Source organism: Pogoniulus pusillus, chromosome 41, assembly GCF_015220805.1.
Source record: "Pogoniulus pusillus isolate bPogPus1 chromosome 41, bPogPus1.pri, whole genome shotgun sequence".
NCBI classification, from domain to species: domain Eukaryota; kingdom Metazoa; phylum Chordata; class Aves; order Piciformes; family Lybiidae; genus Pogoniulus; species Pogoniulus pusillus.
Window position 1 is genome coordinate 3,049,050 of NC_087304.1, and position 27,889 is coordinate 3,076,938.

General features: G+C 57.7%; 1 protein-coding gene across 4 annotated transcripts in view; it reads left to right on the forward strand.

Moving 5' to 3' along the window:
* The window catches only part of DOT1L (DOT1 like histone lysine methyltransferase), a 96,025-nt gene that overhangs the window by 33,559 nt on the left and 34,577 nt on the right, over positions 1-27,889 (forward strand). For all 4 annotated transcript variants that reach the window (XM_064175098.1, XM_064175101.1, XM_064175100.1 and 1 more), the window contains exons 7-15: positions 3,166-3,228; positions 11,156-11,211; positions 14,949-15,028; positions 15,914-15,982; positions 18,922-19,028; positions 21,013-21,054; positions 22,429-22,512; positions 25,572-25,806; positions 26,924-27,037. In XM_064175098.1, the coding sequence (XP_064031168.1) occupies positions 3,166-3,228; positions 11,156-11,211; positions 14,949-15,028; positions 15,914-15,982; positions 18,922-19,028; positions 21,013-21,054; positions 22,429-22,512; positions 25,572-25,806; positions 26,924-27,037 (850 nt within the window). The remainder of the gene's footprint in view (positions 1-3,165; positions 3,229-11,155; positions 11,212-14,948; positions 15,029-15,913; positions 15,983-18,921; positions 19,029-21,012; positions 21,055-22,428; positions 22,513-25,571; positions 25,807-26,923; positions 27,038-27,889) is intronic.

Genomic DNA, 27,889 nt, shown 5'->3' on the forward strand with positions numbered 1-27,889 from the left:
GGAGGAGCCCAGAGCTGGACACAGCACTCCAGGGGTGTCCTGAGCAGTGCTGAGCACAGGGGCACAAGAACCTCCCTTGTCCTGCTGCCCACACTGCTCCTGAGCCAGCCCAGGCTGCCATTGGCTCTGCTGCCCACCTGGGCACTGCTGCCTCCTCTGCAGCTCCTCTCTGCCAGCACCCCCAGCTCCCTCTATGCCTGCCTGCTCTCCAGAGGTGTGACACTGGAGCAGGGCAGGTTGAGGTTGGGCAGCAGGAGGAGGTTGTGCACAGTGAGGGTAGGGAGACACTGGCACAGGCTGCCCAGGGAGGTGCTTGAGGCCCCATCCCTGGAGACACTCAGGGCCAGGCTTGCTGTGGCCCTGGGCAGCCTGCTCTGGCTGCCTGCAGGGGGTTGCACAGGATGCCCTTGGTTGGTCCCTTCCATCCTGGTGCAGTCTGTGACTCTGTGCACAGCAGGAGCTTGTAGCAGCTTTCTGGAGTGATTCCAGGCCCAGGAAGTGTGAGGCTGTGCTGAGGTGATGGTGTGGGAGCTGCTCAAAGGCAGCTGCAGTCTGAGCTTCAGCTCAGCACCTGCAGTCAGCCTGTGCCTGGAGCAGCTCTGAAGCAGAGCTGGTAGAGACCACAGCCCTCAGCTCCTCCAGCAAGGAAGCAGAGATCTGAAGGTTTCAGAGGCTCTGCTCTGCTTCCAGTGGTGCTGAACCTCTCTGTGGTGTCCTCAAGCTGAAGTTCAGCTCAGTTATTAAGCTGGGGCAGGCTAATTGAGGCCTGTGCTGGCTGCTTGGGTAATGACTGCTCAGAAGCCACCCAAAGGGAGTCTTGCTCTGAGTGCCTGGGCAGGCAGGCAGCTTCCTTGCCACTTCTGTGCCAGTGTGGGGACAGGCAAAGAGCATCAGTTCCAAGGCAAACCTGGAAGGCAGATGAGCTGTAGGCACATAGGAAAGCCTGGTCAAGCCCTGCCTGGCTTTGTTCAGGAGGCTGAACACAACCTTAGACCTCTGCATGGTGAAAACAAAGTGACTCAGGCTGCAAAATTATACCTTGGGAAGGGAGGGGAGAGGAAAATAAAGCTCCATGGTGCTGCCTTGGAGTGGTGTGGGCAAAGGGGCAGAGCCACAGTGGTGGTGAGGAGCTTAAAGAGACATTTTGGTGTCCCTGCCAGGACCCTGTGGAAATTTCCAGCTGCAGCTGATTGCTGCCTGAGAGTTCTGCTGGCAGGGCCTGGGCTCCTTTCTGGGCTTAGAGGTAGATCTGAGTGTTAGAGAGGGGAAGTTAAGCTTAGGATGAGTGTTAGAGAGGGGAAGTTAAGCTTAGGATGAGTGTTAGAGAGGGGAAGTTAAGCTTAGGATGAGCATTAGAGAGGGGAAGTTAAGCTTAGGATGAGTGTTAGGGAGGGGAAGTTAAGCTTAGGATGAGTGTTAGGGAGGGGAAGTTAAGCTTAGGATGAGTGATAGAGAGGGAAGTTAAGCTTAGGATGAGTGATAGAGAGGGGAAGTTAAGCTTAGGATGAGTGATAGAGAGGGGAAGTTAAGCTTAGGATGAGTGTTAGAGAGGGAAGTTAAGCTTAGGATGAGTGTTAGGGAGGGGAAGTTAAGCTTAGGATGAGTGTTAGAGAGGGAAGTTAAGCTTAGGATGAGTGATAGAGAGGGGAAGTTAAGCTTAGGATGAGTGTTAGAGAGGGAAGTTAAGCTTAGGATGAGTGATAGAGAGGGGAAGTTAAGCTTAGGATGAGTGTTGGGGAGAGGAAGTTAAGCTTAGGATGAGTGTTAGAGAGAGGAAGATAAGCTTAGGATGAGTGTTACAGAGGGGAAGTTAAGCTTAGGATGAGCATTAGAGAGGGAAGTTAAGCTTAGGATGAGTGTTGGGGAGAGGAAGTTAAGCTTAGGATGAGTGTTAGAGAGAGGAAGATAAGCTTAGGATGAGTGTTACAGAGGGGAAGTTAAGCTTAGGATGAGTGTTAGAGAGAGGAAGTTAAGCTTAGGATGAGCATTAGAGAGGGAAGTTAAGCTTAGGATGAGTGTTAGAGAGGGGAAGTTAAGCTTAGGATGAGCATTAGAGAGGGAAGTTAAGCTTAGGATGAGTGTTGGGGAGAGGAAGTTAAGCTTTGGATGAGTGTTAGGGAGGGGAAGTTAAGCTTTGGATGAGTGTTAGAGAGGGGAAGTTAAGCTTAGGATGAGCATTAGAGAGGGGAAGTTAAGCTTAGGATGAGTGTCAGAGAGGGAAGTTAAGCTTAGGATGAGTGTTAGGGAGGGGAAGTTAAGCTTAGGATGAGTGTTAGGGAGGGGAAGTTAAGCTTTGGATGAGTGATAGAGAGGGGAAGTGAAAATCTCTCTTAGGCTCTCACCCTCCTGCAAGCAGAGGACTGGTGAAAGTGCTGAGCAAGCAAATAAATCCCCCCCTCAAGCTGTGTATCAGGAGCATCAGTTCCTGGGGTGCCCTCCAGTGCTGCCTCCAGTGGTGTCCCCAGTGCAGCTGTGGTGTCCCCAGTGCAGCTGTGGTGTCCCCAGTGCAGCTGTGGTGTCCCCAGTGCAGCTGTGGTGTCCCAGCAGGAGGAGGGCACAGAGCTGCTGGAGTGAGGCCAGAGGAGGCCACAAAGATGCTGCAAGGGCTGCAGCAGCTCTGCTGTGGGCACAGGCTGAGGGAGCTGGGGGGGTGCAGGCTGCAGAGGAGAAGGCTCCAGGAGCAGCTCAGAGCTGCTGCCAGGGCCTGAAGGGATCCTGCAGGGAGGCTGCAGAGAGACTTTTGCTGAGGGGCTCTGAGGCAGGCCCAGGGGGAATGGTTTGGAGCTGAGGCAGAGCAGGGGGAGAGTGGAGCTGAGGAAGGAGTTGTGCAGTGTGAGGGTGCTGAGAGCCTGGCCCAGGCTGCCCAGGGAGGCTGTGGCTGCCTCCTTGCTGGGGGTGCTGAAGGCCAGGCTGGGTGAGGCCTGGAGCAGCCAAATTGTCCCTGCCCATGGCAGGGGATGGAGGAGAAGATGAGCTCTGAGCTCCCTTCCAACCTGAGTCACTCCAGGATTCACTTCCAGAGCTACCCTCAGAGAGCCATTTCCCAGGCTTGCAGCCTGCCCAAAGTGCTGTGGCTGCAGTGAGCCCTGGCAGAGCTGCAGCTCCTGCTCTGCCCTGCAGCACAGATGTTCTAACAGCTGCTTTTGTTTCTCCTCCCTCTTGCAGACCATGGACAGAGAGTTCAGGAAGTGGATGAAATGGTATGGGAAGAAGCATGCAGAGTACACAGTGAGTGCCCTTCAGCTGCAGACCTTTGTGATCCTCCCCCACCCTGGGGTGTGCAGAGCTTGCAAAGGCCTCTCCAAGCCTTCAGCAGGCAGGCAGCAGCAGGAGCCACAGCCACACCTGCTTCCTGGCTTTTCCCTTCCTCCTGAGGATGCTCTTCTCCAAGACACCCTCCCAGCCTCCTCTCCTTGTCCTCTTTAACACCTGGGGTGATGTTCCTGGCAGCACTTCCAGGTCTTGAGAAGCTCTTGCAAGATTTATTCCTCCCAAATGCTGGCTGGAGCTGCCATGTGGCTTCTGTTTGCATTCAGTCTCCTTTTATCCCTCCTTTTTTAACCCTTCCTCTCCCTCTCTCCCTCTCTCTCTGTCTCTGCAAGCTGTGGGGGTCCTGTTGGAACTGGCAGCTCCTCCTCAGGTGGCTTGAAAGGTCCAACCTTGAAGCTTTGGGTTCTGTTAGGCAGCTGGAGCTGTGCTCACCTGGCAGAGAGGTGGTGGTGGGGGGGGGGGGGGGATGGGATGTCAGGGATTGGGGCAGGGGACCACTGGGGGAGTGTGGTGCTGAAGTCCTGGAGGAGTGCTAAGGCTGTGGGATGAGAGCAGTGAGCTCCAGGAGCTGTTATCAGGGACCTGTGGCTGGAGAAGTTCTTTACAGTGAGGGTGGTGAGAGACTGGCACAGGTTGAGGGGGGTGAGACCCTGGCACAGGTTGAGGGTGCTGAGACCCTGGCACAGGTTGAGGGGGGTGAGACCCTGGCACAGGTTGAGGGGGGTGAGACCCTGGCACAGGTTTGCCCAGGGAGGTTGTGGAGCACAGAAGCACCCAATGTGATCAAAGATCACATTGGGTGCTTCTGTGCTCCACAACCTCCCTGGAGGTGTTCAGGACCAGCTTGGCTGAGGCCTTGAGTGACCTCTTCTAGTGAGAAGTGTCCCTGCCTATGGCAGAGGGTTGGAACTTGGCTGAGCTTTGAGCTCCCTTTCAACCTAAACCCTTCTGGCATCTTAAAGTGTGAGTTGGGGAAGGGTCCTGAGTGCTGGTTCTGATCTGGGAGAGGTTTGCAGTGAGGAGCTCTGAGGGTGTGGAACCAGGGCAGGAGGCATCACTGCTCGAGCTAGGGAGATGCTGAAGCATCTATCTCAGTATCACAGTCTCACAGTATCACAAGGTTGGAAGAGACCTCACAGAGCATCAAGTCCAACCCTTTAGCACAGAGCTCAAGGCCAGACCATGGCACCAAGTGCCACGTCCAGTCCTGCCTTGAACAGCTCCAGGGACGGCGACTCCACCACCTCCCCGGGCAGCCCATTCCAGTGGCCAATGACTCTCTCAGTGAAGAACTTTCTCCTCACCTCCAGCCTAAATCTCCCCTGGCACAGCCTGAGGCTGTGTCCTCTTGTTCTGGTGCTGGCCACCTGAGAGAAGAGAGCAACCTCCTCCTGGCCACAACCTCCCCTCAGGTAGTTGCAGACAGCAATGAGGTCTGCCCTGAGCCTCCTCTTCTCCAGGCCAACCAATCCCAGCTCCCTCAGCCTCTCCTCGTAGGGCTGTGCTCAAGGCCTCTCCCCAGCCTCGTTGCCCTTCTCTGGACACACTCAAGCATCTCAATGTCCCTCCTAAACTGGGGGGGCCCAGAACTGAACACAGCACTCAAGGTGAGGTCTAAGCAGTGCAGAGTACAGGGGCAGAATGACCTCCCTGCTCCTGCTGGCCACACCATTCCTGATGCAGGCCAGGATGCCATTGGCTCTCTTGGCCACCTGGACACACTGCTGGCTCATGTTCAGGCAGGTATCAATCAGCACCCCCAGATCCTTCTCTGTCTGGCTGCTCTCAGCCACTCTGACCCCAGCCTGTATCTCTGCATGGGGTTGCTGTGGCCAAAGTGCAGCACCCTGCACTTGGAGCTATTGAACTCCATCCCCTTGGGCTCTGCCCATCTGTGCAGGCAGTCGAGGTCCTGCTGCAGAGCCCTTCTGCCCTCCAGTGGCAGTGGATCCCTTGGGATGAACTTTTCCCTCTCAGCCTTGGGAAGTTTTCCACTCTGCAGGCCTGGACAGCTGCAAGCTCTTAGGATTTGTAGCTGTGGTGCTGAGGGATGCAGGTTGAGTCCCTTCATGGCTTCACAGCTGGACTCGGTGATGACCTTAAAAGCCTTTTCCCAGCCCCAAACGGTTCTGGGATTCCTCATTCCCTTTCAGCACAGCACATCCCTGCTCTGCCACTTGGGATGTTCCCAAGCTCCTGGCTGCCAGCATTCCAGCAGGGTGGCATCAGGTGGCAGGCTGTTAGCCAGCCTTGGCTGGCACTTTCCTTTGCCCTCTGGTGTCCCTTGCAAGGAAGGAGGCTGCAGTGTCCCAGCTGTGCCACCTGCCCTGGGGGCTCCTCCTCCTCCCTCAGCTGCTTTTGCTGCTGGGATTCTTCCTTCCCTGGGCTGTGGGGCCCAGGGCTGGGCCTGGCTTTGTAGCAGGCTTGATAGGAGGCTGCTAACTCTTTCCTGCTGTGGCAACCCCCTCTGAATGCTTCACTTCTCCTCAAGTGGCCATATGGCATTTTTCCATTGTGTCACCCAGCTGGCATTGCATGAAAGGATCCTCTGCTGCTGAGCTGTGCCCTTTAAAGAGCAAGGGAAGGGACTGGGAGTGAGAGATTGGAAGCAGATTGATGGCTGCAGGCAGAGAGCTCTTCCAGACTCTGCATTCCAAGGGGCAGGAGTAGCTCCTGCAGTGGGACAGGGCTGAGGCTCTGTCACTCCTCTCCTTTCCTTGCTGCTTGCTTTGCTCTGTGGCACTTTTGGCTTCTGCTGGGTACTGAGAGGAGAATTCCTCTTGAGTCTGCTGGGCAAGAGTTGAGCATTTGCAGCCCTTCTGCAGGGGGTTGGTTCCTTAGCACCTGGAGGTTGTGCTGCCTGAATCTCAGAATGAGCCAGGCTGGGAAAGACCTCTGAGGTCCTGGAGCCCAACCTAGAGCTAACCCCTGGCACTGAGTGCCTCCTGCAGCCTCCTCTTAAACACCTCCAGCCACAGCCACTCCACCACCTCCCTGGGCAGCCCATTCCAGTGCCAATCACTCTCTCTGCCAGCAACTTCCTAACAACATCCAGCCTGAACCTGCCCTGCCACAGCTTCAGCCTGGGTCCCCTTCTTCTGGCCCTGCCTGCCTGGCAGCAGAGCCCAACCCCACCTGGCTACAGCCTCCCTGCAGGCAGCTGCAGGCAGCAATCAGCTCTGCCCTGAGCCTCCTCTGCTGCAGGCTGCACCCCCCCAGCTCCCTCAGCCTCTCCTCACAGGGCTGTGCTCCAGGCCCCTCCCCAGCCTTGCTGCCCTTCTCCAAACACCTTCCAGCACCTCAGCATCTCTCTGCAATGGAGGAGCCCAGAACTGGACACAGCACTGCAGGGGTGTCCTGAGCAGTGCTGAGCACAGGGGCACAAGAACCTCCCTTGTCCTGCTGCCCACACTGCTCCTGAGCCAGCCCAGGCTGCCATTGGCTCTGCTGCCCACCTGGGCACTGCTGCCTCCTCTGCAGCTCCTCTCTGCCAGCACCCCCAGCTCCCTCTCTGCCTGCCTGCTCTCAGCCACTCTGGCCCCAGCCTGTAGTGCTGCTTGGGGTTGTTGTGGCCAAAGTGCAGAACCTGCCCTTGGCCTTGTTCAGTCTCATCCCCTTGGCCTCTGCCCACCCATGCAGCCTGGACAGGTCCCTCTGCAGGGCTCTCCTGCCCTCTAACAGCTCCACAGCTGCTCCTAGCTTGGTGCTGGCTGCAAACTCACCACTGGAGGACTCCATCTCCTCCTCCAGCTCATCAGTGAAGATATTAAACAGGACTGTGTCCAGCACTGCTCCCTGGGGCACACCACTGGTGCCAGCTGCCAGCTGGCTGTGGCACCATTCACCACCACCCTCAGTGCCCTGCCACCTTCACCCAGCACAGAGTGTCCCTGTCCCAGCCAAGAGAGCTTTTAGTCTTTCCCATCCCTCAGTATTGCTTAGGCACTGATCCCATGGGAATGCAGAGTTCTGCCTCTGGGCTTTCCCAGCAGCCAGGTGGAAATCACAGCATGGGAGGGCTTGAGAGGGACCCCTGGAGAGCATCCAGGGCAGGGGCACCTAGAGAGGGTCACACAGGAACACATCCAGGTGGGTTTGGAAGGACCCCAAACTTGGGAGACTCCACAAGCCCCCTGGGCAGCCTGTGCCAGGGCTCTGCCAGCCTGAAATCAAAGAGCTTCCTCCTTGGATTGAGATGGAACTTGGGATGGTCAAATTGTGTCCCTTACCCTTTCACCTGTCACTGGGGTGATCAAATTGTGCCCCTTACCCTTTGTGCTGTCACTGGGGTGGTCAAATTGTGCCCCTTACCCTTTGTGCTGTCACTGGGGTGGTCAAATTGTGCCCCTTACCCTTTCACCTGTCCCTGGGGTGGTCAAATTGTGCCCCTTACCCTTTGTGCTGTCACTGGGGGTGGTCAAATTGTGCCCCTTACCCTTTGTGCTGTCACTGGGGGTGGTCAAATTGTGCCCCTTACCCTTTGTGCTGTCACTGGGGGTGGTCAAATTGTGCCCCTTACCCTTTGTGCTGTCACTGGGGGTGGTCAAATTGTGCCCCTTACCCTTTGTGCTGTCACTGGGGGTGGTCAAATTGTGCCCCTTACCCTTTGTGCTGTCACTGGGGGTGGTCAAATTGTGCCCCTTACCCTTTCACCTGTCCCTGGGGTGGTCAAATTGTGCCCCTTACCCTTTCACCTGTCACTGGGGTGGTCAAATTGTGCCCCTTACCCTTTGTGCTGTCACTGGGGGTGGTCAAATTGTGCCCCTTACCCTTTCACCTGTCCCTGGGGTGGTCAAATTGTGCCCCTTACCCTTTCACCTGTCCCTGGGGTGGTCAAATTGTGCCCCTTACCCTTTCACCTGTCCCTGAGGGTGGTCAAATTGTGCCCCTTACTCACCACCACTAAACCAAGCCTGGTCCCAAGCATTTAGGTTGGAGATGAGGAACAATTTCAGGTCAGAGGCTACCCAGAGAGGTGATGGAGTCCTCCTGCCTGGAGTGCTTCATGCAAGCATGGCACTTGGGCTCATGGTTTGGTGCCCCATGGTGGGGTTGGAATGGATGAAAGGGAATGGATTGGAGAGGGTAGGGAGAGAGTGGCACAGGGGGAGGGTGGTGAGACCCTGGCAAAGGTTTCCCAGGGAGGTTGTGGAGCACAGAAGCACAGAATGTGCTCCACAACCTCCCTAAAGAGATATTCCAGGCCAGGTTGGATGAGTTCTTGATCCAACCCAACCCCATTCTGTGATTCTCCTCTCCTCCCTATCTCTCCTCTCTTCCCTCTCCTCTCCTCTCCTCTCCTCTCCTCTCCTCTCCTCTCCTCTCCTCTCCTCTCCTCTCCTCTCCTCTCCTCTCCTCTCCTCTCCTCTCCTCTCCTCTCCTCTCCTCTCCTCTCCTCTCCTCTCCTCTCCTCTCCTCTCCTCTCCTCTCCTCTCCTCTCCTCTCCTCTCCTCTCCTCTCCTCTCCTCTCCATCTCTCCTCTCCTCTCCATCTCTCCTCTCCTCTCCATCTCTCCTCTCCTCTCCATCTCTCCTCTCCTCTCCTTTCCATCTCTCCTCTCCCCTCCTCTCCCCTCCTCTCCCCTCCTCTCCCCTCCCCTCCCCTCCCCTCCCCTCCCCTCCCCTCCCCTCCCCTCCCCTCCCCTCCCCTCCCCTCCCCTCTTGCAGCTGAGAAGGAGAGAGCAGGACTTAGCTGCTGGCCTCAGCTGCCTCTCAGGGTCCTGTTTCAGCAGCATGGTTTGGGGTTTGAAGAGGCCTCCGAACGTTCCCTGTGGCTTGGCACTTTGGCAGCTTTTGGCTTTGTGCCTCCAGAGTTGTTTCTTTTTGCAGGGAACCTAAAAATAACCCAAAGTGTGCTGCTGGAGGCAGTGAGGAGCAGGGGCTGGCAGCCAAGAGCTTGCCTGGAGTGAGCCTCCCTGCCTGGGACTTGATGGCTTTGGGTAGTTGGGAGAGGAGAGACTTAGCAGAGAGACTTAGCAGAGAGACTCCCAGGCCTGCTCTGGGAGGGAGAAGGAAGCTCTCTGGGGGAGAGGGAAGCTCTCTGGGGGAGGAGAAGCTGTGTAGGAGAGAGAGAGGCTGTCTAAGGGGAGAGGGAAGCTCTCTGGGGGGGGGGAGAAGCTGTCTAGGGGAGAGGGAAGCTCCCTAGGGGAGAGGGAGGCTCTTGGGTTGAGGGGAGAACCTCTCTAGGGGAGCGGGAGGCTCTTGGGTTGGGGGGGGAGAAGCTCTCTAGGGGAGAGGGAGGCTCTTGGGTTGGGGGGGGAAAAGCTCTCTAGGGGAGAGGGAGGCTCTCTGCGGGGGGGAGAAGCTCCCTAGGGGAGAGGGAAGCTCTCTGGGGGGGGAGAAGCTGTGTAGGAGAGAGAGAGGCTGTCTAAGGGGAGAGGGAAGCTCTCTGAGGGGGAGAAGCTCTCTAGGGGAGAGGGAGGCTCTTGGGTTGTGGGGGGAGAAGCTCTCTAGGGGAGAGGGAAACTCCCTAGGGGAGAGGGAGGCTCTTGGGTTGGGGGGGGGAGAAGCTGTCTAGGGGAGAGGGAAGCTCCCTAGGGGAGAGGGAGGCTCTTGGGCTGGGGGGGGCAGAAGCTCCCTAGGGGAGAGGGAAGCTCCCTAGAGGAGAGGGAGGCTCTTGGGTTGGGGGGGGGAGAAGCTGTCTAGGGGAGAGGGAAGCTCCCTAGGGGAGAGGGAGGCTCTTGGGCTGGGGGGGGCAGAAGCTCCCTAGGGGAGAGGGAAGCTCTCTGGGGGAGAGGGAGGCTCTTGGGGGGAGTGGGCAGAAGCTCTCTAGGAAAGGAAGAAGCTGTCTAGGGGAGAGGGAGGCTCTCTGATGGGGAGAAGCTCTCTAGGGGAGAAGGAGGCTCTCTGGGGGAAGATCTGAGGGAGAGAGAAGCTCTCTGTGAGGGGGAAGAAAGATCTGGGGAAGAGGGAGGCTCTCTGGATGAGAGAGAGGTCCTCTGGAGGAGAGGGAGGCTCTCTGGGGGGGAAGAAGTCCTCTGGAGGAGAGGGAAGCTCTCTGGGGGGGAAGAAGTCCTCTGGAGGAGAGGGAAGCTCTCTGGGGGGGAAGAAGTCCTCTGGAGGAGAGGGAAGCTCTCCCCCACCTCAGGTCCTTCACCTTCCCTCAACTGTTCTTCTGCAGCCTGCTGGAACCCCACCCCAGACCCCCAGGTCCTGTTCCTCAGAGCTGCTCCAGCTCCTGTTGAGCTTTTCCCCACCCCAGACCCCCAGGGCCTGTTCCTCAGAGCTGCTCTCAGCCATTCCCCACCCAGCCTGGAGCTGTGCTTGGGATTGTGCCCACCCAGGTGCAGAACCTTCCACTTGGCCTTGTTGGTTGTCATGAGGTTGGCCTGGGCACAGCTCTGCAGCCTGCCCAGGTCCCTCTGGATGGATCCCTGTCCTCTAGCAAGTGACTGTGCCCACACAGCTTGGTGCCATCTGATGGCTCTGCCACAGCTGTCTCACAGCACCGCTGCCAGCACCGACCCCTGAGGCACCCCCACTTGGCACTGGCCTCCAGGTGGGCATTGTGCCCTTGACCTCCACTCTCTGGGTGCCACCATCCAGCCCATTCCTTCTCCAGCAGTGCCTCACCCAGCCAGTCCCTGTTCCAGCTGGGTGGATGCCCTGTGGGGCATGACAGAGGCAGAGACAGGGACAAGAGGCAAATGTTTGGAGCTGACTGACCTCAAAAGTCCCTTCCCACCCAACCCCATTCCATGCTTCTGTGTTTCACTGCTTTGAGTCCTCTCCTAAAGGCCTTTGTGTGCCCTTGTGGCATGCCCACTGAGGTGCCAGCTCCTGTCTGGGCACCTGCAGAGGAGTGAAAGGGGCTGGGGAGGGGAGCAGGAGGGAGCACTGTTAACCTCTGTGCCTTTCCTTTGTGCTCTCTGTGTCTCTCCCCCAAGCTGGAGCGTGGAGACTTCCTCTCAGAAGAGTGGAGGGAGAGAATTGCAAACACAAGGTACAGTCCAGCAGCTGCCTGCTGCTTCCTGAGCTGCATCTTTGGGAGGCTCCAGCATGGAATTCAGGAGCCCTGCCAGCTTCTCAGGGAGAATTTCCACAGCAAAGACCCAAACTCTTCAGCTGCCAAGTTCTCTGCTGGCCTCTCTACACCTTCCTCTCTGCCTAGGGGAGGGCTGGGTTGAAGTGAGCATCCCCACAGGGAAGTGAACATCCCCACAGGGAAGTGAGCATCCTCACAGGGAAGTGAGCATCCCCACAGGGAAGTGAGCATCCCCACAGGGAAGTGAGCATCCTCACAGGGAAGTGAGCATCCCCACAGGGAAGTGAGCATCCTCACAGGGAAGTGAGCATCCCCACAGGGAAGTGAGCATCTCCACAGGGAAGTGAGCATCCTCACAGGGAAATGAGCATCCCCACAGGGAAGTGAACATCCCCACAGGGAAGTGAGCATCCTCACAGGGAAGTGAGCATCCCCACAGGGAAGTGAGCATCCCCACAGGGAAGTGAGCATCCCCACAGGGAAGTGAGCATCCTCACAGGGAAGTGAGCATCCCCACGGGGAAATGAGCATCCCCACGGGGAAATGAGCATCCCCACGGGGAAGTGAGCATCCCCACGGGGAAGTGAGCATCTCCACGGGGAAGTGAGCATCCCCACGGGGAAGTGAACATCCCCACAGGGAAGTGAGCATCCCCACAGGGAAGTGAGCATCTCCACAGGGAAATGAGCATCCCCACGGGGAAGTGAGCATCCCCACGGGGAAATGAGCATCCCCACGGGGAAGTGAGCATCCCCACAGGGAAGTGAGCATCCCCACGGGGAAATGAGGATCCCCACGGGGAAGTGAGCATCTCCACGGGGAAGTGAGCATCCCCACGGGGAAATGAGCATCCTCACAGGGAAGTGAGCATCTCCACAGGGAAATGAGCATCCTCACAGGGAAGTGAGCATCCCCACAGGGAAGTGAGCATCCCCACGGGGAAGTGAGCATCCTCACGGGGAAGTGAGCATCCCCACGGGGAAATGAGCATCCCCACAGGGAAATGAGCATCTCCACAGGGAAGTGAGCATCTCCACAGGGAAGTGAGCATCCCCACAGGGAAGTGAGCATCCCCACAGGGAAGTGAGCATCCCCACGGGGAAGTGAGCATCTCCACGGGGAAGTGAGCATCCCCACAGGGAAATGAGCATCCCCACAGGGAAGTGAGCATCCCCACAGGGAAGTGAGCATCCCCACAGGGAAGTGAGCATCCTCACAGGGAAGTGAGCATCCCCACAGGGAAGTGAGCATCCCCACAGGGAAGTGAGCATCCCCACAGGGAAGTGAGCATCCTCACAGGGAAGTGAGCATCCCCACAGGGAAGTGAACATCCCCACAGGGCTGCGGCCAGGACAAGTCCTTGGGTGTGCAGAGCAGGAGAGAGCTTTAGTTTGGCTTGCACCTCCCTGCAGGTTGATGTCAGTGATGCTGGCACAGGCCTCTGGGTGTCTTGGCTGGCAGTGCAGGCAGCCAAAGAGGGGAGAAGAGCCAAATGAGGCTGTTCCAAGTGGCAGAGGGAATTGATTTGATGCTGATTTTCAGGCTGTAAAGGAGAAGGCTCTGAAGTGACCTTAGTGTGACCTTGCAGTGTCTTGAGTGGGCCACAGAAAAGCTGAGGAGGGACTTTTGAGGCTGTGAGGGAGGGATAGGACTGGGGGGATGGAACAAAGCTGGAAATGGGGAGAGTGAGGCTGGAGGTGAGGAGGAAGTTGTTGAGCAGGAGAGTGGTGAGAGCCTGGCAGGGGTTGCCCAGGGAGGTGGTTGAGGCCCCATGGCTGGAGGTGTTTGAGGCCAGGCTGGCTGAGGCTGTGTGCAGCCTGCTCTGGTGTGAGGTGTCCCTGGGCATGGCAGGAGGTTGGCACTGCCTGCTCCTTGTGCTCCCTTCCAACCCTGCCTGATGATCCCATGGTCAAGTCCAACCCTTAACCCAGCACTGCAGAGGGCAAGGGTAGGGCAGGCTCAAGAGCCTGCTTGCTTCAGAGCAGAGAGGAAGAGCTGCTTGGGTTGGCAGAGGCCTTTAGGATGATCAGGTTCAGCTCCTCAGTGCTGTTCCCAAGCCCTGCCAGGGCTCATGAAGTCAAGGAGAGCATTGGGTAAGTGTGGCAGGCAGAGCAGGCTGCAGCCTCCCCTGGCTTGCACTCCCAGAGTCATTCAGGGGGGAAAAGACCTCTGAGATCAGAGATCTCCCCAGGCTGGAGAGGAGAAGGCTCTGAGGTGACCTTGTGAGCTTGCAGTATCTTAAGGAGGCTACCAGAGGCTGTCAGGGTGGAGGTGTTGCAGGCTGGGTGCTAGGTTGGGCTGCATGGCCTTGGAGGTCTCTTCCAGGCTGGTTGGTTCTGTGATTGTCTGAGGTCAGGTTGGGTGAGGCTTTGAGCAGCCTGTTCTGGGGAGAGGTGTCCCTGCCTGTGGCAAGGGCTTGGAACTGGCTGAGCTTTGAGCTCCCTTCCAACCTGAACCATTGTGTGATAGGAAGGAGGGCACAGAGCTGCTGGAGTGAGGCCAGAGGAGGGCACAAGGATGCTCCCAGGGCTGCAGCAGCTCTGCTGTGGGCACAGGCTGAGGGAGCTGGGGGGGTGCAGGCTGCAGAGGAGAAGGCTCCAGGAGCTCCTCAGAGCTGCTGCCAGGGCCTGAAGGGATCCTGCAGGGAGGCTGCAGAGAGACTTTTGCTGAGGGGCTCTGAGGCAGGCCAAGGGGGAATGGTTTGGAGCTGAGGCAGAGCAGGGGGAGAGTGGAGCTGAGGAAGGAGTTGTGCAGTGTGAGGGTGCTGAGAGCCTGGCCCAGGCTGCCCAGGGAGGCTGTGGCTGTCTCCTTGCTGGGGGTGCTCAAGGCCAGGCTGGATGAGGCTGTGGGCAGCCTGCTCTAGGGTAGGGTGTCCCTGGGCATGGCAGGAGGTTGGCACTGGCTGAGCCTTGTGCTCCCTTCCAACCTTGCCTGATTCTGTGCCTCTTAAGTTCTTCACCAGGAGGGTGGTGAGAGTCTGGCAGGGGTTGCCCAGGGACGTGGTGAAATCTCCATCCGTGGAGGTGTTCAAGGCCAGGCTGGATGAGGATCTTTGATCACATTCTGTGCTTCTGTGCTCCACAACCACCCTGCAGAGATGTTCTGCAGCTGGAAGGTGCTGAGAGCCTGGCACAGGTTGCCCAGGGAGGTTATGGAGCACAGCAGGAAGGTGCTGAGAGCCTGGCACAGGTTGCCCAGGGAGGTTGTGGAGCACAGCAGGAAGGTGCTGAGAGCCTGGCACAGGTTTGCCCAGGGAGGTTGTGGAGCACAGCAGGAAGGTGCTGAGAGCCTGGCACAGGTTTGCCCAGGGAGGTTGTGGAGCACAGCAGGAAGGTGCTGAGAGCCTGGCACAGGTTGCCCAGGGAGGTTGTGGAGCACAGCAGGAAGGTGCTGAGAGCCTGGCACAGGTTGCCCAGGGAGGTTGTGGAGCACAGAAGCACAGAATGGGATCAAAGATCCCATTCTGTGCTTCTGTGCTCCACAACCTCCCTGGAGAGATGTTCAAGGCCAGGCAGGATGAGACCCTGAGCACCTTGGCCTGGTAGAGTTGTCCCTTGCCCATGGCAGGGTGGGTTAGAGCTGAGCTGATCTTAAAGGTCCCTTCCAACCCAAGCCATGCTGGGATTCCTTGGCTGGCACTGGTGGTCCTGGATGTGCTTTTGCCCCCTCCTCACCCTCTCCCTGCTCTCTTGCAGTGTTATCTTTGTGAACAACTTTGCCTTTGGGCCTGAGGTGGATCACCAACTGAAGGAGAGATTTGCAAACATGAAGGAAGGTAACAAAACTCAGCTTCAATCTTTGTCCCAACCATTTCTTGCACCCTGGGGGCAGGGGGAGGTTGAGCTGCTGCTACCAGGGGCTGAGTTGCAGAGCACTGTGGGGTCTGTCCCTTCTGAACACCTCCCCCTGGCCAAGCCCAGCACCAGCAGCTGGCTCTGCCTGGGAAGACTCAGTTGGGGTGGGAGATGCTTTGCTCTAGGGCAAGGAGTGATAGATTTAAATGAGGGAGAGTTAAGTTAGATTTGAGGAGGAGATGTTTGACACTGAGGGTGGGGAAGCTCTTCAGTGCAGATCTGCTGTCCCCAGTCCAATTCTGCTGTCCCCAGTCCAGTTGTGGTGTCCCCAGTCCAGTTGTGGTGTCCCCAGTGCAGTTCTGCTGTCCCCAGTCCAGGTCTGGTGTCTCCAGGCTGTGCTATCAGAGCTGCTCACCTCCAATTGTGCTTTTTTTTTCCCTCCTTCCTCTCTTCTTTCCTTCCTCCCTTCCTTCCTTCCTTCCTTCCTTCCTTCCTTCCTTCCTTCCTTCCTTCCTACCGTCCTTCCTTCCTGCCTTCCTTCCTGCCTTCCTTCTCCCTCTCCTTCCTTCTCCCTCTCCTTCCTTCCTTCCTTCCTTCCTTCCTTCCTTCCTTCCTTCCTTCCTTCCTTCCTTCCTTCCTTCCTTCCTTCCTTCCTTCCTTCCTTCCTTCCTTCCTTCCTTCCTTCCTTCCTTCCTTCCTTCCTTCTCCCTCTCCTTCCTTCCTTCTCCCTCTCCTTCCTTCCTGCCTTCCTGCCTTCCTTCTCCCCCTCCCTCCCTCCCTCCCTCCCTCCCTCCCTCCCTCCCTCCCTCCCTTCCTCCCTCCCTCCCTCCCTCCCTCCTCCTTTCCCCCTGTCTCTCCTTCCCCAGGTGGCAGAATTGTGTCCTCAAAGCCTTTTGCACCTCTGAACTTCAGAATCAACAGTCGAAACTTGAGCGGTAGGTTTGCCCTCTCTGCCCTGCCCTTGGGACTCCTTCCAGTGGATGCTGCACTGCTCACCTGAGCAGGGCTGGGCAGGAGCAGCTGAGGGAGCTGGGGGTGGGCAGCCTGGAGAGGAGAGGCCGAGGGGAGACCTCATTGCTCTGCTCAGCTGCCTGGAAGGAGGTTGGAGCCAGCTGGGGGTTGGGCTCTGCTCCCAAGGAGCCAGGATAGGACAAGAGGAAATAGCCTCAAGCTGCTCCAGGAGAGGTTTAGGTTGGACACAAGAAGAAATTTCTTCACTGAAGGCTTCTCCAAGCCTGGCACAGGCTGCCCAAGGAGGTGGCTGCATGCCCAGCCCTGGAGGGGTTTCAGAGCCCCAGAGCTGTGCTGCTGAGGGCTTAGCCCCAGCCTTGGCAGTCAGAGAGTGCTTGGAGTGGATGCTCTGAAAGGCCTTTTCCAACCCAAACACTCCCAGGGCTCTGCTTCCTTGCACAGATACACAGGAGGAGGTTTCCCTTTACCACCTCAGCTTTGTGCTGCTGCCCTGCAGGCTTTTCCCTGGACTGAGTTGGGCTTTTTCCTGCCTGAGCATGATTCAGGTCCCACTTTTGCCTCTCCAGCTGCTATTTTAAGCTCAGACAGGAGCAGCTCAATACTGAACAGACCACAGTGGGAAAGGGAAAGCTTTGAGGAGCAGGCAGCTTGGTGGGGGGTGGGGGTTGGAGGGTATTTTGTTTGCCTTCTCAATACCATTTTTAATCCTGAGCAGTTCCATCTGGCAAAAGGAATGGAAACATTGGGGGGGGGGTGGGTGAAAAAGTGGAGCTAAAGCAAAAGTGTGGTTAAAATAGTGGGGGGAGGGGGAGGGAAGCTGCTGAGTCCTAAACTTTGCTGCTTGATTTCTTCTGGGGTGATTCTTTTTTGCTCCTAGCAGTTACAGCTGGGTCATAATTTCTTCTGCAGTCCTACTACTGCTGGCTCAGGGCTTGGAATGGTTCTGGAAGTGATTATAGACACATCCCCTACCTATTCATTCCAGGGAACAAACTAAGCAAGAGGCAAGGAAGCAAATCCAAGCCATGCTTGTCCCCCAGTGCAGCTCCAGTTTGCATGGCCTAGCTCTGGTGATGTTCTCCTCCTTGCTCCTAATGAAATCCTTGCCCCTTACTGCAGCTCTGATGGTGCTGAGGTCCCTGCTAAAGGCTTTTGAGACACAGCAAAGTTGGCACAGGCTGCCCAGAGAGGTGATGGAGTCACCAGCTCAGGAGGGGGTTGAAGAAACTTATGGCCATGGCACTTGGGGGCTGTGGTTTGAGGGCTGTGGTGGTGTTGGGTTGGACTGGATGGTCCTTTCTGACCCCTTCCATGCTGGGATTCTGTCACATTGCTCTCTGGAGCACAAAGGTTGCAGTTATAGGGTGAGAGGGAATGGTTTGGAGCTGGGAGAGGGGAGGTGGAGGCTGGAGATGAGGAGGAAGTGTTGTACAGTGAGGGTGGGGAGAGACTGGCACAGGTTGAGGGTGGGGAGAGACTGGCACAGGTTGCCCAAGGAGGTTATGGAGCACAGAAGCACCCAAGGTGATCAAAGATCACCTTGGGTGCTTCTGTGCTCCACAACCTCCCTGGAGGTGTTCAGGACCAGGCTGGATGAGCCCCTGAGCAATCTGGGCTGGTGGAGGTGTCCCTGCCCATGGCAGGGGGTTGGAAATGAGCTTTGAGCTCCCTTCCAACCTGAGCCATTCCCAGCAGAGCTGCTGAAGGAGATTTGACCACCACCTCTTGCTCCTGAGACCCACCAGGCACTGAGAGAACACAGGCAGCTGCCAGCCCCAGGGGTTGAAAGGAACCTCTGGAGCTCATCCAGACCAATCCTCTCCCTTGCCCCAGCAGGGCACCCACAGCAGCTTGCCCAGGAGCACAGAGGTCAGGGAGAAGGGGTTGGAAAGCAAGAAATTCTTGGCAGTGAGAGTGCAGAGACACTGGAAGAGGTTGCCCAGGGAGGTTGTGGAGCACAGCAGGAAGGTGCTCAGAGCCTGGCACAGGATGCCCAGGGAGGATCACAGCAGGAAGGTGCTGAGAGATTGGCACAGTTTGCCCAGGGAGGTTGTGGAGCACAGTAGGAAGGTGCTGAGAGCCTGGCACAGGTTTGCTCAGGGAGGTTGTGGAGCACAGCAGGAAGGTGCTCAGAGCCTGGCACAGGATGCCCAGGGAGGATCACAGCAGGAAGGTGCTGAGAGATTGGCACAGTTTGCCCAGGGAGGTTGTGGAGCACAGCAGGAAGGTGCTGAAAGCCTGGCACAGGATGCCCAGGGAGGTTGTGGAGCACAGTAGGAAGGTGCTGAGAGCCTGGCACAGGTTGCCCAGGGAGGTTGTGGAGCACAGCAGGAAGGTGCTGAGAGCCTGGCACAGGTTGCCCAGGGAGGTTGTGGAGCACAGTAGGAAGGTGCTGAGAGCCTGGCACAGGATGCCCAGGGAGGTTGTGGAGCACAGCAGGAAGGTGCTGAGAGCCTGGCACAGGTTGCCCAGGGAGGTTGTGGAGCACAGCAGGAAGGTGCTGAGAGCCTGGCACAGGATGCCCAGGGAGGAGCACAGCAGGAAGATGCTGAGAGCCTGGCACAGGATGCCCAGGGAGGTTGTGGAGCACAGAAGCACCCAATGTGGTCTTTGATCTTTGATCTCATTCTGTGCTTCTGTGCTCCACAACCTCCCTGGAGAGATGTTCCCAGCCAGGCTGGATGAACCCCTGAGCATCCTGAGCTGGCAGAGATGTCCCTTCCCATGGCAGTGGGGTTGGAACTAGATGATCTTGAAGGTCTTTTCCAGCCCAGGCTCTGTGAATCTCACTCTCTGATCCTGCCTGCACTGCAGCCTGGCTGGGCTGGGCTGAGCTGAGCAGAACTGAGTGGCCACAGGCAGCAGCTTTGCTTTCCCTGACTTTGCCCTTTCCCTGCTGCAGATATTGGCACTATAATGAGGGTGGTGGAGCTGTCCCCTCTGAAGGGCTCAGTGTCCTGGACTGGGAAACCTGTCTCCTACTACCTGCACACCATTGACCGAACCATAGTGAGTACCAGCATGGCCTGGGGGGGTGCTGGGAGGGGGTTGGGGGGGCCCTGCCTGCTTCTCCTGCCAACTGCAGCCCCCTGAGTGCCATGGGGATGTGGCTGAGGAGCTGTGTCCAGGTGAAGCTTGACAGGAGCAAGTGCAGGGTCCTGCATCTGGGATGGAGCAATCCTTGCTGACTGTACAGGCTGGGGGAGGAGATGTTCAGCACCCAAAGAGGGGCTGAAGTGTCTGAAGGGAGCATAGAGGAAGGCTGGGGAGGGACTAGTGAGAAGGGCCTTGTGATGACAGGACAAGGAGTGGGTTTGAACTGGAAGAGGCTGCATGGGTGGGCAGAGGCCAAGGGGATGAGACTGGACAAGGCCAAGGGCAGGTTCTGCACTTTGGCCACAACAACCCCAAGCAGCACTGCAGGCTGGGGCCAGAGGGGCTGAGAGCAGGCAGGCAGAGAGGGAGCTGGGGGTGCTGGCAGAGAGGAGCTGCAGAGGAGCCAGCAGTGCCCAGGTGGGCAGCAGAGCCAATGGCAGCCTGGGCTGGCTCAGGAGCAGTGTGGGCAGCAGGACAAGGGAGGTTCTTGTGCCCCTGTGCTCAGCACTGCTCAGGCCACCCCTGCAGTGCTGTGTCCAGTTCTGGGCTCCTCCATTGCAGAGAGCTGTTGAGGTGCTGGAAGGTGTTTGGAGCAGGGCAGCAAGGCTGGGGAGGGGCCTGGAGCAGAGCCCTGTGAGGAGTGGCTGAGGGAGCTGGGGGGGTGCAGCCTGCAGCAGAGGAGGCTCAGGGCAGAGCTGATTGCTGCCTGCAGCTGCCTGCAGGGAGGCTGTAGCCAGGTGGGGTTGGGCTCTGCTGCCAGGCAGCCAGGGCCAGAAGAAGGGGCCCCAGGCTGAAGCTGTGGCAGGGCAGGTTGAGGCTGGATGTTGTTAGGAAGTTGCTGGCAGAGAGAGTGATTGGCACTGGAATGGGCTGCCCAGGGAGGTGGTGGAGTGGCTGTGGCTGGAGGTGTTGCAGCCAAGCCTGGCTGGGGCACTGAGTGCCATGGTCTGGTGGCTGGGCAGGGCTGGGGGCTGGGTTGGGCTGTTGGAGCTTGGAGCTCTCTCCCAACCTGGTTTGATTCTGTGATTCAATTCAAACTGGATGTTAGGAAGAAGTTCTTTGCAGTGAGGGTGGTGAGAGACTGGCACAGGTTGAGGGTGGGGAGACACTGGCACAGGTTGAGGGTGGTGAGAGACTGGCACATGTTGAGGAGGGTGAGACACTGGCACAGGTTGCCCAGGGAGGTTGTGGAGCACAGAAGCAGCACAGTGGCTCTGGGCAGCACTCTGGCACTTTGTTAATTCATTGCCTCTGGGAACCCCAACGTGAGAAGGACCTGGAGCTGCTGGAGCAGATCCAGAAGAGACCACAGAAGATGCTGGGAGGGTTGAAGAACCTCCCCTGTGGGTCTGGGCTGGGCGAGTTGGGGCTGGGAAGGTTTAGTTTGGATATTAGGAAGCAATTCCCCATGGGAAGGCTGCTGAGGTGCTGGGATGGACTGCCCAGGGAGGTGGTGCAGTCATCATCCCTGGAGGCCTTTCAGCAGAGCTTGGATGTGACACTTTGGTGGCATGGGTTAGGTTTCAGGCTGGACTCGATCATCTTGGAGGTCTTTTCCAACCTCAGTGATTCTCTTCAGCCTGGAGAAAGCTCCAGAGAGACCTCAAAGCAACCTTTTAGTAGCTGAAGAAGGCTTCAGGAGAGCTGGGGAGGAGCTGGGCTTTAAGAGAAGGCTCAGTGGAGATGATTAAACCACGGTGAGGCTTGGACTGTGTCCTGCTTGCACAGCCAAAAGAGGAGGAAGCCTTCCTGGTGGAGCTCCTCAGGAGAGGGGAGAGAGGAGCAGGCAGGATGGGTGCAGTTTGTCTCCAGATGATTCTTTGCTCTGCTCTGTTCCTCTGGCTTGGATTTAGTTCTCTTTTTTTACAATCCCTTCTCTTCTCTTTTCTGTTTGCAGCTTGAAAACTACTTTTCTAGTCTCAAAAATCCAAAACTCAGGGTAAGTTTGAGTCCCCCCCTGGAGAAAAAAGCCCCCAAATGACAGAGCAGCTCTTGGGAAAGGGCTGGGCAGAGCTGCTGGGGAAGTCAAACCTGGGCTAGTGGCAGGGGGGTTGGAACTGGGATGGTCTTTAAGGTCCTTTCTATCCCAACCCATTCCATGGATCTGGGGGGGATCTGGAGGGTGGGATTGGGAGGAGCAAAGTAAAGGAAGAGGTTTGGGGGTGGGGGGGGAGGGGTTGATCTTTTTGCCCTCTGGCTGAATGTTTGCAACCCGTTGCAGAGTGACAGAGGAGGAGTTGAGCTTAGCTCCCTCCTGCCCTCTGAGTGCTGCCTGAGCCAAGGGAGGTCTTGGCCTTGCTGGTGGTTAAAAGGGTGGGGGAGGGTTTAAGGTGGGCACTGTGAGGGCCTTGAAGGCACAGAGGTGAGTGGTGAGGGGAGTGGGGGAGGGGAAAGGCTGAGAATTGAGGCTTGTTTGAGCCTGCAGGAGAGCAGCCTGAGGGCAGGGTCTCAGCAAGGCTGAGCCATGCCTCAAGGGTGGGTGGCAGGAGGATGGGACCAGGCTTTGTTCAGCGGTGCCCAGGGACAGGACAAGAGGCCTGGAGCAGCTCTGCTCTGAGCACAGGCTGAGAGAGTTGAAGCTTTGCAGCCTGGAGAGGAGAAGGCTCCCAGGAGACCTTGGAGTGGCCTTGCAGGAGCTGAAGGAGGCTCCAGGAGGGCTGGGGAGAGACTATTGACAAGGGCTTGGAATGAGAGGAGGAGGAGGAGGAGGAATGGGTTTGGAGTGGCAGAGGGGAGATTGAAAGTGGATGTTGGGAAGAAGTTGTTGGCAGGGAGGGTGGGGAGAGACTGGCACAGGTTGAGGGTGGGGAGAGATTGGTACAGGTTGAGGGTGCTGAGACACTGGCACAGGTTTGCCCAGGGAGGTGTTCAGCACCAGGTTGGATGAGGCCTTAAGTGACCTCTTCTAGTGGGAGGTGTTGGAACTGGTTGAGCTTTGAGCTCCCTTCCAACCTAAACCATTCTATGATCAATGAATGCAACTTGAGCAGAAGTTGCATCTAAACAGGAGGAGGAACTTCTGTTATTTAAGGTTGCTGAAGCCTTGGAGCAGGCAACCCAGAGAGGTTTTGGAGTCTCCATCTCTGGATTCATCCAAACCCCACCAGGATGTTGTCCCTGTGTGACCTGCTTTAGCTTGCCCCCTACCATGGCAGAGGATGGTTTAAAGCTAAATGATCTCCAGAGATCTTTCCCAACCCCTTCCTACCAAGCTGAGATCCTGGGATTAGCCTTTCACAAGTGCAAGATGGAAAAGGCAAATGAGCTGCATTCAGATGTGATCCATCCTGAGCCCTTTCAACCCTTTCCCCAGGAGGAACAAGAGGCAGCTAGAAGGCGTCAGCAGAGAGAAAATAAGAGCAACACAACAACTCCAACCAAGGTGCAAGAGAACAAGGTGAGACCCTGTCTGCTTCCCTGCTGTCCAGCCCACATCAGCTGGCAGCAGAGGTCCTCCTCTGCCCCTCCTTTTACAGTGTCACAGTGTCACAGTATCACCAAGGTTGGAAGAGACCTCACAGCTCATCAAGTCCAACCCTTTAGCACAGAGCTCAAGGCCAGACCATGGCACCAAGTGCCACGTCCAGTCCTGCCTTGAGCAGCTCCAGGGACGGCGACTCCACCACCTCCCCGGGCAGCCCATTCCAGTGCCCAATGACTCTCTCAGGGAAGAACTTTCTCCTCACCTCCAGCCTAAATTTCCCCTGGTGCAGCCTGAGGCTGTGTCCTCTCGTTCTGGTGCTGGCCACCTGAGAGAAGAGAGCAACCTCCCCCTGGCCACAACCACCCCTCAGGTAGTTGCAGACAGCAATGAGGTCTCCCCTGAGCCTCCTCTTCTCCAGGCTAACCAATCCCAGCTCCCTCAGCCTCTCCTCGTAGGGCTGTGCTCAAGGCCTCTCCCCAGCCTCGTTGCCCTTCTCTGGACACGCTCAAGCATCTCAATGTCCCTCCTAAACTGGGGGGCCCAGAGCTGAACACAGCACTCAAGGTGTGGTCTAACCAGTGCAGAGTCCAGGGGCAGAATGACCTCCCTGCTCCTGCTGGCCACACCATTCCTGATGCAGGCCAGGATGCCACTGGCTCTCTTGGCCACCTGGGCACACTGCTGGCTCATGTTCAGGTGGGTATCAATCAGCACCCCCAGATCCCTCTCTGTCTGGCTGCTCTCCAGCCACTCCGACCCCAGCCTGTATCTCTGCATGGGGTTGCTGTGGCCAAAGTGCAGCACCCTGCACTTGGAGCTATTGAACTCCATCCCCTTGGACTCTGCCCATCTGTCCAGGCAGTCAAGGTCCTGCTGCAGAGCCCTTCTGCCCTCCAGCCCAGCCACATCTGCTCCCAGCTTGGTGTCACCTGCACACTTGCTGATGACTGACTCCATGCCCTCATCCAGATCATCTATGAAGATGTTAAAGAGGATGGGGCCCAGCACTGATCCCTGAGGGACACTCCACTGGTGCCAGCTGCCAGCTGCATGTGGCACCATTCACCACCACTCTCTGGGCTCAGCCCTCCAGCCAGTTCCTAACCCAGCACAGGGTTGCCATCCAAGCTGTGGGCTGACAGCTTTTGCCCCTTGGAACCTGGCAGCTTGGTTCAGTAGCTGTTACCTGTGCTTAAAATGTGGTGGACTTCCTAAAAGCTGCACTTGGTGACTGCAACACAACTTGTGGACAGGATAGGAGCTTGCAGGATCCATCCTGGCTCACCTCACAGAGCTTTCCCTTGAACCCCAGGGAGCTCTGAGTGGGAATTCAAAGGGTGCAGGCACCAAGACATAGAGCAGTGAAGGTGCTTCAGTGGGGAGGAATGTTAGGAGGGGGAGAGCCTGGCACAGGTTTGCCCAGGGAGGTTGTGGAGCACAGCAGGAAGGTGCTGAGATTGGCACAGGTTGCTCAGGGAGGTTGTGGAGCACAGCAGGAAGGTGCTGAGAGTCTGGCACAGGTCACATTCTGTGCTTCTGTGCTCCACAACCTCCCTGCAGAGATGTTCTGCAGCTGGAAGATGCTGAGAGTCTGGAACAGGTTGCCCAGGGAGGCTGTGGAGCACATCAGGAAGGTGCTGAGAGTCTGGCACAGGTTGCTCAGGGAGGTTGTGGAGCACAGAAGCACAGAATGGGATCAAAGATCCCATTCTGTGCTTCTGTGCTCCACAACCTCCCTGGAGAGGTGTTCAAGGCCAGGCTGGATGAGGCTTTGAGCAATCTGGGCTGGTGGGAGAGGTCCCTGCCCATGGCAAGAGGGTTGGAGCTGGCTGAGTTTGAAGGTTCCTTCCAACCCAACCCATTCTGTGGTTCCATGGTGATAGTCAAGCAGGGTGAAAGATCAGGGGGTGTTTGGGGCAGCTCTTGGGAGGTGTTTGGGGCAGCTCTTGGGAGGTGTTTGGGGCAGCTCTTTGGGGGTGTTGGTGGCAGCTCTTTGGGGGTGTTTGGGACAGCTCTTTGGGGGTGTTGGTGGCAGCTCTTTGGAGGTGTTTGGGGCAGCTCCTTGGGGGTGTTGGGCTGAGCTCCTTAGGGGTGTTTGGGGCAGCTCCTTGAGGGTGTTTGGGGCAGCTCTTTGGGGGTGTTTGGGGCAGCTCTTTGGGGGTGTTTGGAGCAGCTCTTTGGAGGTGTTTGGGGCAGCTCCTTGGGGATGTTGGGCTGAGCTCCTTAGGGGTGTTGGTGGCAGCTCCTTGGGGGTGTTGGGCTGAGCTCCTTAGGGGTGTTGGTGGCAGCTCCTTGAGGGTGTTTGGGGCAGCTCCTTGGGGGTGTTTGGGGCAGCTCCTTGGGCGTTTTGGGCTGAGCTCCTTAGGGCTGTTGGTGGCAGCTCTTCAGGGGAATTTGGGACAGGTCCTTGGGGTTGTTTAGGGCAGGTCCTTGGGGGCAGCTCTTTGAGGGCATTGGGGGCAGCTCCCTGGGGGTGTTTGGGGAAACTCCTTGGGGGCATTGGGAGCAGCTCCTTGGGGGTGTTGGGAGTAGCTCCTTAGGGGTGTTTGGGGCAGCTCCTTGGGGGTGTTTGGGGAAACTCCTTGGGGGGCATTGGGAGCATCTCCTTGGGGGAGGTTGAGGCAGCTCCTTGGGAGTGATTTGGGGCAGCTCCTTGGGGTTATTTGGGGCAGCTCCTTGGAGGTGGTTGGGGGCAGCTCCTTAGGGGTGTGGGGGCAGCTCCTTAGGGGTGTGGGGGCAGCTCCTTGGGGATGTTGGAAGCAGCTCCTTGCCGCTGATGGAGGCAGCTCCTTGGGGCTGAAGGAAGAACTCCTTGGGGCTGAGGGGGGCAGCTCCTTGGGGCTGAAGAGAGAACTCCTTGAGGCTGAGGGGGACAGCTCCTTGTCCCAAGCAGGTTTGTTTCACTGGGAAGGGAGGTCCAAGGCATCCTGGAACGCTCAGGGTTATCCATCCTGGCTCCCAAGGCAAAGCTTCACCTGCAGCCAGATAAAACTCAAAGCCTTTTGGTTTGGGTTTTTATGTTTTTCCCTTAGGATTCTGGTGCTGAAGAAGAAAAGGCTGCAGCAAATGCTGTGAAGAAGCCATCCCCCTCCAAAGCACGGAAGAAGAAGCTGAGCAAGAAGGGGAGGAAGATGGCAGGCAGGAAGAGAGGCAGGCCCAAGAAAATGAACCCTGCCAGCACCGAGCGCAAGACCAAGAAGAACCAAACAGCACTGGAACTGCTGCATGCTCAGACTGTGTCACAGACAGCTTCATCCTCTCCTCAGGGTGAGCTCAGGGCTGGCAGAGGGAGAAGATGCTCCCTGCCACATCAGCCTCTGAGGGTCTACTATGGCCTGCAGTGGTTGTCCCCCCCCTGTGCGGCCATGCCTTGGCTGCTGGGTTTGGGTTCCATAACCAGGCCCACAAAGCAGCAGCAACAAAGCCCAAGCCAAGGAGTTAGAGGAGCATTAAAGCCAGGGCATCACCTCCTTGTGCCCAGGTGGCCAAGAAAGCCACCAGCATCCTGGCCTGGATCCACAAAGTGTGGGCAGCAGGAGCAGGGCAGGGATTGTCTCCCTGTGCTCAGCGCTGGGGAGGCCACACCTTGAGTGCTGGGGTCAGGTTTGGGCTCCTCACTCCCAAGAAGGACATTGAGGAGCTGGAGGAGGTCCAGAGAAGGGCAGGGAAGCTGGGGAAGGGTCTGGAGAACAGGGCTGGGGTGGAGCAGCTGAGGGTGTGCAGTGTGGAGGAGAGGAGGCTGAGGGAGACCTCATTGCTCTCTGCAGCTCCTTGAGGGGGGGCTGAGGCCAGCTGGGGGTTGGGCTCTGCTCCCTAATCTCAGGTGAGAGGAAGTGACCTGAAATTGTGCCAGGGGAGGGGTAGGTTGGAGGTGTGGAACAATTTCTATGCTGCAGGAATGGTCAGGGACTGGCCCAGGCTGCCCAGGGAGGTGGTGGAGTGCCCAGCCCCTGGAGGGCCTGAAGGAAGCTGTGGCCATGGCACTTGGGGCCATGGTTTGGTGGCCATGGAGGTGTTGGCCTGGATGACCTTAGAAGTCTCCTCCAAGCCAAACAGTTCCCTGACTCTGTCCTTGGAGGTCACTCTGCCTCTGCTGCTGGGTTTAGCTTGGGTTTGTTGATGCCCTCTGCCCTGCCCCCAGAGCAGAGCTGCCCTTGGTGGGGATTGAAGCTGTCTGCAGGTGCTGGGCCAGCAGCTGGGGCTGAGCTGGGGCTGGTCTGTGCTGGTGCTGCTGCAAGGGGAGGCTGCAGCTGTCCTTGTAGAGGCTTTGCTGCTGTAGCTGAGCTCTCAGGCAGGACATGAGGAGATGCTTTCCACGGGTGGAGCTGCTGTGCTCCTCAGGAGCCCACTGCAGAGCCTGAAGGTTGTCTGTGTGCCCCTGCAGATGCCTACAAGTCACCTCACAGCCCCTTCTACCAACTACCTCCTAAAGTGCAACGGCATTCATCCAACCAGCTGCTGGTGACACCCACCCCTCCTGCACTACAGAAGCTGCTAGGTAAGGCTCTCCTGTCCCTCCCTGTCACCTGGGTCTCAGCACATCAAAGGGCTGCTGAGGCTCAGCCCCAGGGGAAAGCTGTTCCTGAGCTGCAGAGCGAGAGAGCTCCTTCCCTTCCCCTTCCACTTCCTCTGCCTTCCCCTGCCTTCCCCTGCCTTGCCTTGCCTTGCCTTGCCTTGCCTTGCCTTGCCTTGCCTTGCCTTGCCTTGCCTTGCCTTGCCTTGCCTTGCCTTGCCTTGCCGTTGCCTTGCCTTGCCTTGCCTTGCCTTCCCTTCCCTTCCTTCCCTTCCCTTCCCTTCCCTTCCCTTCCCTTCCCTTCCCTTCCTTCCCTTCCCTTCCCTTCCCTTCCCTTCCCTTCCCTTCCCTTCCCTTCCCTTCCCTTCCCTTCCCTTCCCTTCCCTTCCCTTCCCTTCCCTTCCCTTCCCTTCCCTTCCCTTCCCTTCCCTTCCCTTCCCTTCCCTTCCCTTCCCTTCCCTTCCCTTCCCTTCCCTTCCCTTCCCTTCCTTCCCTTCCCTTCCCTTCCCTTCCCTTCCCTTCCCTTCCCTTCCCTTCCCTTCCCTTCCCTTCCCTTCCCTTCCCTTCCCTCCCCTCCCCTCCCCTCCCCTCCCCTCCCCTCCCCTCCCCTCCCCTCCCCTCCCCTCCCCTCCCCTCCCCTCCCCTCCCCTCCCCTCCCCTCCCCTCCCCTCCCCTCCCCTCCCCTCCCCCTCCCCCTCCCCCTCCCCCTTCCCCTCCCCCTCCCCCTCCCCTCCCCCTCCCCCTCTCCCCTCCCCCTCCCCCTTCCCCTTCCCCTTCCCCTTCCCCCCCTCTCTTGCTGCTGTCTTGTCTCCTGTGTTTAGTTTTTGGCATCCTTTC